Source organism: Papio anubis, chromosome 6 (genome assembly GCF_008728515.1).
Source record: "Papio anubis isolate 15944 chromosome 6, Panubis1.0, whole genome shotgun sequence".
Taxonomy (NCBI): Eukaryota; Metazoa; Chordata; class Mammalia; order Primates; family Cercopithecidae; genus Papio; species Papio anubis.
The window spans coordinates 28,773,581-28,783,598 of record NC_044981.1 but is presented as its reverse complement, the minus strand read 5'-3'; the positions used below and the strand labels follow the sequence as shown (position 1 = coordinate 28,783,598).

General features: G+C 38.1%; 1 protein-coding gene across 1 annotated transcript; it reads left to right on the top strand.

The window, feature by feature from the left end:
* Window positions 1-421: 421 nt before the first annotated feature.
* On the top strand, window positions 422-3,851 carry LOC116275215 (olfactory receptor 2G3-like). Its single transcript, XM_031666846.1, is given in 1 exon segment — window positions 422-3,851. A coding segment is annotated over 1 exon segment (945 nt). The 5' UTR covers window positions 422-1,615; the 3' UTR covers window positions 2,561-3,851.
* The last annotated feature ends 6,167 nt before the right edge of the window (window positions 3,852-10,018 follow it).

Sequence of the window (10,018 nt, the reverse complement as noted above, 5' to 3'; positions counted from 1 at the left end):
CACAGTGGCATGCATCTGTGGTCCCAGCTACCTAGGAGGCTGAGTTGGAAGGATCACTTGAGCACCAGGGGTCCAGGCTGCAATGAGCTACCATTGTGTCACCACACTCCAGCCTAGGAAACAGAGCAAGATTTTTTTTGTTTGTTTGTTTGTTTTTTGAGACAAGAGTCTCATTCTGTCACCCAGGCTGGAGTGCAGCGGTGCGATCTCAGCTCACTGCAGTCTCCGCCCCCAGGTTCAAGCAATTGTCCTGCCTTAGCGTCCCGAGTAGCTGGGACTACAGGCGCACACCATGGCGCCCAGCTAATTTTTGTATTTTTAGTAGAAAATACAAAATTTTCCCCACACAGGCCAGGCTGGTCTGAACTCCTGACATCAAGTGATCCGCCCGCCTCAGCCTCCCATAGTGCTGAGATTATAGGCATGAGCCACTGCATCCGGCCTGAACAGAGCAAGATTCTATCTTAAAAAAAAAAGAAAAAAGAAAAAAACTAATTCAGTCACTCATTAAATAGTTCGTCTGCTTAGTGATATGATACAATAATCAGAAATAGTGAGATCGATGACATTTTTATCTGTATCTGTATTCCTTTAGAGTCCGATGAGGTGATGGTTTTACCTAAAGGGTTTCAAAGCAATCAGAACATCCACTCATGTAATTGATAAATTCTATAGGTTAAAACAACTCTGGCTATTTAATGAACTGCTTTTTGTTTGAATTACGTGCCCAGCTAATTCTGCTGAATAGCTGGTAAGTAGGATTGGACACAGATCGTTGTATGTGGTGGCCAAATAGTTCTGGAATCACCTCAATATGTAACTGCAACAAATCAGTAAGGCTATTTAGATGGTGTAATATCAGTCGTTAAAGCTGCTCAAAAAACATATGGGCCTTTATACATGTAAGTAAAGATAAATAATAAGAAAGATAATTATTTCCTGGCAACAAAAAACACACTCACAAAAAAAGGCAGAATAGTAGGGAACACCAAAATTGACAGAATAACAACAGTGCCTGCAATGCTGAGGAGTAAAAAATATATAAGAAGGAGGAGTAAGTTGGTGGTGATGATAAGTACAATTATAATGGCTGGAATGTAGATATTTGCAAGTAAATCTTGAAAGTGATTCTATCAAATGGTGGAGTGTATTCCAAAAAAAAAAGATATCATTTAACTTTTTACCTCAAGCTTAACTCCTTCAATAATGCAAGGATTTATCATGATCAAGTGATGCTTACATCACAGCTTCAAAGAGGAACAACTCCTCAATACGTACGCTTCTCTTAAAAATCACATAATTGACTTCATGATTTTATTACTTAATTGAAATACATAGAACAATGAATGACATAGCAAATTAAGTTTTTTCAATGATTTACAATTCAGCCTGATTGGATTTAGCATATTATTAGATTCATTTTGGATTAAACATGAACAAGTTGTTGGCACTGGGCCATGGGGAAATGTTAAAAGAGATGTTCCCAATGAGAGAAAGCATGCAAATAAGAGAGTTTTGGATACCCATGACAAACTTCGGAGATGTTCAGTTCTACCTAAAGCTGACACTATTTTTAGTTACCATGATATTGTCTCCTAGCTTTTCTTAAGGAATAATGGAAACAAGCAATGGAAGTTCTGGAACAGATTTCATCCTTCTGGGGTTTTCTTACTGACCCCAATTAGAGCCCATCATCTCAGTGGTTGTCTTCATCGTTTATATTGTGACTCTGGTAGGAAATACAACCATCATTCTTGTATCTTATCTAGACACCCAGCTCCATACCCCCAAGTATTTTTTCTTATCCAGTTTATCTGTTTTGGAACTTTGTTATACAACTAGCATTATCCCCCAGATGCTGGCAAATCAATGGGGTCCAAAAAAATCTATTACTTATGGAGGGTGTGTGCTCCAATTCTTCTTTGTCCTTGACTTGGGAGCCACAGAATGTCTTCTATTGGCTGTGATGGCCTATGATCGTTATGCTGCTGTCTGTCAACCTCTTCACTACACCTTAATAATGCACCCTCAGCTTTGCCAGAAAATGGTGCTCACTGCCTGGTTGAGTGGTCTTGCCAGTGCCTTAATTGTTTGCTCCTTGACTTTGAAGTTGCCAAGATGTGGGCACCGGGAAGTGGATAATTTTTTCTGTGAGATGCCAGCATTGATCAAGATGGCTTGTGTCTATTCAAAAGTAATTGAGATTGTTGTCTTTGCTCTTGGAGTGGTATTTCTTTTCGTACCTCTATCACTAATTCTTATCTCATATGGAGTTATCACTCAAGCTGTAATGAGGATCAAGCCAGCAACAAGGTGGCAAAAGGTCCTTAATACATGTGGCTCCCACCTCACAGTAGTAATTCTGTTTTATGGAACAATCATTTATATATACATGAAGCCACAGAATACCATATCCCAAGATGAAGGGCAGTTCTTCACTCTCTTTTACACAATCATCACACCCAGCCTTAACCCTCCGATCTACACTTTACAAAACAAAGATGTAAAGAGTGCACTGAGGAGAATACTGTGGATGAAAAAATGTTCAGCAAAATCATGAATTAGATGGAAGAAAAGTAGAATGTAGAGCACTAAAGAAATGTTGGCATTTATGAAGAGAAGTTAAATCAATTTATTTATCCAAAACACATTCATGTTCAAAGCCTGATGCTCTTAAATGACAAAAGAAAATTTAGCAAGCTTATGCTTTTACTTTGCTTTACTTTGTTTTTACTTTGTTTTACTGGTAAATAAATTCAAAATTTGGAAATCGCTATGCTAGAGAATAAATGACTCCACTTCTCTGCAAATCAGCCATTTCAGAGATTGAAAATCCTCTCTGCAAGTGAAAGATTCCTCACATCTACAGTGCCCTTGCTATGTTATTTCAAAGACAGTAAGTCACAGCCTACATGAAGTAATTGAGTAAGAGGATGGGAGTGATAAGGGCTTAGGATCTCTCTACAATCCTTAAACCCTGTGGCTTCTAAATTTCCACAGCAAGAACATCATACATTTATTTCAAGGTTTTGATTCCTCTTCTTTTTTTTTACTTTTATTTTAGGTGAAGATTTGTTACATACATAAACACGTATCATGGGGGGTTATTGTACATCTTACTGCATCACTCAGGTATTAAGCCCAGTACCCAATAGTTATATTTTCTTTGCAAGTGACTCCAAAATTGACCTTGGTAAACATAAAAAATATGAGGGAGGACAGAAAAATCAGAGGCTAAGGAAAGCATGAAGACACTGTAAACTTTATGGTGTCATAAGAACTATGGAAGAAAGACAAAAGTATAGAATGATAAAATTGTGGCCACTGAAAAAGAATATCAATTTCCCTTTGTTAAAAATGAGTGATCCTAAATCTTTCTAGGCATTTATCACTTAAAAACCTTCTATTCAACCTTCTATACCCTGCTGAAATTGTATCTCAACTGAAAAGTATTTATAAATCTCATCGGTCTATGGCCTATAGTCCCTAAAACCTCTGACCATATAAGTATATGGCATTATCCCATTTTTACTTCATTATTTGTTTGTATGTCTGTTTGAAGAAGATGCATTAGTAAGCTTTTCAACAATATAGACCTTCTTATTCATGTGTGATTTTGCTGTGTCTAATCAGTTTCTGACATGAATTACATAGCCAATACATGTCTATAGAATGATTATGTCAATGCTTTTAATTAAATCTCCATGAAAATGTTATCAAATCTACAGAATATCACAAATTCTCATTGGGTAATGAATAGTAAAGCACAGTGACAGACTGGATTAAGAAAATGTGGCACATATACACCATGGAATACTATGCAGCCATAAAAAAGGATGAGTTTGTGTCCTTTGTAGGGACATGGATGCAGCTGGAAACCATCATTCTCAGCAAACTATCGCAAGAACAGAAAACCAAACACCGCATGTTCTCACTCATAGGTGGGAACTGAACAATGAGATCACTTGGACTTGGGAAGGGGAACATCACACATTGGGGCCTATCACGGGGAGCGGGGAGGAGGGAGGGATTGCATTGGGAGTTATACCTGATGTAAATGACGAGTTGATGGGTGCTGACGAGTTGATGGGTGCTGACGAGTTGATGGGTGCAGCACACCAACATGGCACAAGTATACATATGTAACAAACCTGCACGTTATGCACATGTACCCTAGAACTTAAAGTATTATTATAATAATAATAATAATAAATAAAATTAGAAAATGAAAAATTAAAAAAAACCTTTCCAGAAACACTTGTATTTAGAAATATGAAGACAAATGTTTGAATTGAGAGCAAGTGAAGTGCACTTTTATGTCAAGATAAACTTTCTGAAAGGAAACCATTAAAAAATGTCCTGTCTGTAAAAAAAAAAAAAAAAAAAAGTAAAGCAATATATTCAGTTTGTGTTAACACTAAAGATATATAAATCATCTAACCCTAAAATTTAATATATTTAAAGACCTATGACTTGGCAAAGGAAAAGATACAGTTTTTCTTTCACATACTTAAAATTATAGAATATATACATAATATTATAGAATCTACAACATCCCCTATAGGTATATATAAGTATATAATGGAAGCTAGGAAATAAAAGAAATAATTGCTCATTATCTCGTATCCCAGAAATAATGACTACATTTTTTTAACTAATTTTCTTTTAAAGTATTGTCACCTATGTTAAAATTTGGTTTAATATTTTGTCTTATTTCTCTCAGTGTATACCTTCATATCAGGGATGGTATCACCCCCACACGGGCAAAATTGATTCCAGGGGAGGTAGCAAAAATCTTTAGTATTACAATGGTTGGTGGTCCTCCAAAGAGCCTCTGTACATAAGCAGTTACACAATGTAACTGTGGCACTAAAATTTTGTTAGAAATGAGATAGCTATAATGAAAAAGTTTGAGAAAACACTTAATTTGAGGCTTTTTCCTATTTGAAAAGATGATTAAAATAAAGACTCCCTTAGGCCAAACTGATTGACAAAGATATGCACATCTAGGCTCCAATACACAGAAGAATTAGTAAACTTCTAGATTGGCAATTGAAACCTGCATTCAACGATGGTCTTCAGTTTCAGGTTAAAATGCTGGAAATTCCCTGTTATATTGGGGATTTTTTTAAGTTTGATAAAGAAATCATGCCCCAAAGGGGTTTTTTTAATGATAAAATGTTGGGGGCCGCACCGGGGGTGGTGGAGAATGAAAGAACACACACAAAGACAAAGACACACAGAGAACATGGCGGCCGCACTCAGAGCCTCCGCCTCACTTTATTTATACTCCATAAACCTCACGTCAGCAGAAAGAATGTAATGTAAAACAAACTTTCTTTTCCCACATGTAACCTTCTACTCAGTACCTTGTTTTTATATTTTTTTTTATCTACCCGCCTTTTTGGCGCCTACGGGAGTTCATTAAAAGTTCAGTTGGAGATACTGTCCTTGAGCCCTATCTATTCTCAGCATACTGTTTTCAAAGGCCCCTGCAATAAAATTCTTGAGTTTATAGGATAGCATATAAGAAAAGAAACAACTTGCTGAAAAGTTGAAACTGAAATTGTGCCCCCAAAGAATAGGAAACCAATAACTGGCAGATATTCTTGAGTTTGCCAGATAGCAGATAAGAAAATAAATAACTTTCTGAAACACTGAAATTCCCTCCATTTGTGAGATAACAAAAGTGGCCAAAATTAATTGGAAGCAATATGGCCAAATGGAGTTTGCACAGAACAAGCTTGTTAATGTCACACCCGAATTTCTACTGCATGTTTCATACTAACTCCCTTTGAATTTGCACCTGGGACCCACAAAGAGGAATGGAGAGACAACTATGCATTTCTGAGGACTTTCTAGACCTCCCTTTTCCTTCCACCAATCACCTGCTAATTCTAGAATCCACCCGTAAACCTTTTCTAATAAAATCACTATCTTAAAGCCAGCACAGGGAGATACAGTTGAGCTAGATTCCTGTCTCCTTGTTGGTCAACCTATAATGAAAAGTTTTTCTTTTCTTAGAAATCCAGTGTCATAGTATTGGCTTCTAGCACATCCAGCAGTGAGCCCCTTTTGCCTGGTAGCAAAAACATAATATAGTATCCAGAATTTGTGGCCAGACACAGTGGCTCAAGCCTGTAATCCCAGCACTTTTGGAACCTGAGGCAGATGGATCACAAGGTCAGGAGTTCAAGACGAGCCTGGCCAATATGGTGAAACCCTGTCTCTACTAAAAATACAAAAAGTTAGCTGGGCGTGGTGGTGGACACCTGTAGTCCCAGCTAGCTACTAGGGAGGCTGAGGCAGGAGAATGGCTTGAACCCAGGAGGCAGAGGTTGCAGTGAGCCGAGATCATGCCACTGCATTCCAACCTGGGCAACAGAGCAAGACACCATCTCAAAAAAAAAAAGAATTTGCTGAAACAATATCTCATTTATTTCTGGTTGTAGTAGTTACCTGCTGCTACATGAACATTTTTTTAAAGAAACAAACAGAACTTCTAGACACAATCAATATAGGCTGAAAATCCCTTATCCATAATTCTGAATCTAAAATGGTCAGAAATGCAAAGATGTAAGAACAATACATTAGACTTTGGGGACTCGGGGAAAAGGGTGGGGGTTGGTGAGGGATAAAACACTACACATTGGGTACAGTGTACACTGCTCAAATGATGGATGCACCAAAATCTCAGAAATCACCACTAAAGAACTTATTCATGTAACCAAACACCACCTGTCCCCCAAAAAACCTATTGAAATAAAAAAATTAAAAATTCAAATAAAAAACAAAACTAAAATGGTCAGAACACTAAATGCTTTCCTTTTTTTTATTTTGAGTCTCACTATGTTGCCCAGGCTGATCTCAAACTCCTGGCCTCAAGCAATTCTCTCAAGTAGCTGGTATTACAGGTGAGAGCCACCATGCCCAGGTAGAAAACTAAAAGTTTTCATAACTCTGTTGGCAACAAAACCTGACCTGAACTGATGTAGGACTATTTCTATCTACTCTTTACTTTCAGTTTTATTAAACAAGAGAAACTGTATGTTAAAAGAATAGAGTTCCTTTTAAGAAAAAATATGAGCTATTTGTCATTTGTCAGAAATGGCAGATTTTTTTAAAGAGGACACTCACTGTTATCACTAATTTATAAAACCATGGAGTTTCTTTCAAGTTGAAGATTCAAGAGCAATTAGAACATGTCTGTTTTAAAATATGGTAGTCGGCCGGGCGCGGTGGCTCAAGCCTGTAATCCCAGCACTTTGGGAGGCCGAGACGGGTGGATCACGATGTCAGGAGATCGGGACCATCCTGGCTAACACGGTGAAACCCCGTCTCTACTAAGAAATACAAAAAAAAAACTAGCCGGGCGAGGTGGCGGGCGCCTGTAGTCCTAGCTACTCGGGAGGCTGAGGCCGGAGAATGGCGTGAACCCGGGAGGCGGAGCTTGCAGTGAGCTGAGATCCGGCCACTGCACTCCAGCCTGGGCTACAGAGCGAGACTCCGTCTCAAAAAAATAAAATAAAATAAAATAAAATATGGTAGTCACTAGGTGTAGCATCACAAGAAAAACTATCAAAGAATAATAAAATTTTAAACTATTTTTTCTTTTTTCTTTTCTTTTTAACTTAAGTGGATGTGTATTTTAAACTATTTTTATCTAAGATATTAAGTTAACATTTAAAGTGGCCAAATGAAAAGATAGGTCACATTTTATGTTCTTGTGAGTCAACTGAAATACTGAAGAGAAAAAAAAGAGAAAAAAAAAAAAAGTTTGTTTCCTTGCTATTCTTTGTACCTTGCTGGCTAGAAATGTTCCATGGAATGTGTGAGAGTTCTGGTTCCAAAATGGCTGCATAGAAGGAAGCTGGCTTTACTTTTCCTCCACGGAAAACCTAAAACAAATACACGGTGCTGAGATTATCACCAGCAATATCCCAGAACTCAAATATGAGGATGGGACTGTGCCTGTGGCCATAGAGAAGTAAAAAACTTCAAGCAGGCACTATAAGACTCAGACCTCCAAATCTGTGACATCCCTCTCCCAAATCTAGCACCCAAAGCCTAGCACCAAGCATGTGGAAAACTTCCCCCACCTCACCCCCAGTTTCTACACTGGAAAAAGTGAGATTGAAGTGGATAACTAGTTTCCCCAACATCTTGGGTTCCCTGGCAAGAGATCTGTCCCTACTTCAACCCACAGGTTGAGGTACCTAAGTATCTAAAGGGAGAAATATTCCCAAAGACAACCAGAGAAAAAGTGGGGAGGTGAGACTTCCTTCCCCAGCCCTAGAAACACTCTTCTTTAACTCAGCCAAAGGAGACACCAAATCAGCGAAGCTGGTCAACAGCACCACACCATAGGAGATATGTTCCCCAGGTTCCCTGAACACAGAATTCTAGCCAGCCTTCCCATCCTATTGGGATATCCCCGGTAAGACCTTCTCCATTTGGGTCCGGCAGTGCTCCAGTCATTTACTAGGGCCAACAAACACCCGGACTTCAGGCTCCATGTGATGTCAAAAAGAAGGCAAGACCAAGAGGGAAAAAAAAGCAGATGCTGTCATGCTTTCTGTACAGCCTGCAGAACCATGAGCTAATTAAACCTCTTTTCTTTATAAATTACCCAGTCTCATATATTTATGTATTAGAACGGACTAATATACATGACTTCACCAAACAGACAAAGCAAGGAACCAGTGACTTACCCTAACAAGACAGTGATATGTGAGCTCTCTCACCAAGAATTCAAAATAGCAGTTTTAAAGAAACTCAGTGAACTCCAGGATAACACACAAAAGCAATTCAAAAATTTATCAGAGAAATTGAACAAAGAGATTAAAATAATTTTTTAAAATCAAACAGAAATCTTGGAACTGAGAAATATACTTGTCAAACTGAAAAATTTATTAGAGACTCTCAACAGCAGAATGGATCAAACAGTGGAAAGAATTAGTAAACTCAAAGACAGGCTATTTGAAAATACAGTCAGAGGAGAAAAAAGGGAAAAGAATACAAAGGAATGAAGATCACCTAAATAATATAGAAAAGTACCTCAAAAAGACAAATCTAAGAATGATCAGTTCTCAAGAGGGAATTCAGCCAGAGCAAAAGTTAGAAAGCTTATCCAAAGAAATAGTAACTCAAAACTTTCCAAACTTAAGAAATATATAGGTATCTAGGTACAAGAAGATCAGAGAACATGAAACAGATTCAACCCAAATAAGACTACCCCAAGACATACAATAATCAAATTCTCAAAGGTCAAGGACAAAGCGAGGATTACAAAAGTTGGCTGGGTACCATGGCTCATGCCTGTAATCCCAGCACTTTGGGAAGCCAAGGCAGGTGGATTACCTGAGGTCAGGAGTTTGAGATCAGCCTGGCCAACATGGTGAAACCCTGTCTCCAATAAAAATACAATAAGTAGTAGGGCATGGTAGGGGGTGCCTGTAATCCCAGCTACTCGGGAGGCTGAGGCAGGAGAATCACTTGAACCAGGGAGGCAGAGGTTGCAGTGAGCTGAGACAGCACCACTGCACTCCAGCCTGGGCAACAAGAGTGAAAGTCAGTCTCAAAAAAATAAAATAAAAAATAAAAGCAGCAAGAGAAAAGAAGTAAATAACATACAAAGAGCTCCAATTATTCTGGCAACAGACTCCTCAATGTAAACTATACAGGCCAGGTAGATGTGGGATGACATTTTCAAAGTGCTAATAGAAAAAAGAAAGAAAACTGCCATTCAAGAATAATGTACCAGAAAAGTCATTCTTCAAATATGAAGGAGACATAAAGCATTTCCCTGACAAACAAAAGCTGAGAACTCACTACCACCAAGCCCATCTTAAAATAAATGGCAAATGAAGTCCTTCAATCTAAGAGAAAAAAATGCTAATATGCGTAAAGAAAACATTTGAAGGAAAAATAAACACTGGTAAAATTAAGTACAAGACATACCCAGAATATTCTAATACTCTAATTGTGGTGTGCAATCCATTTATAACTCTAGTATGAA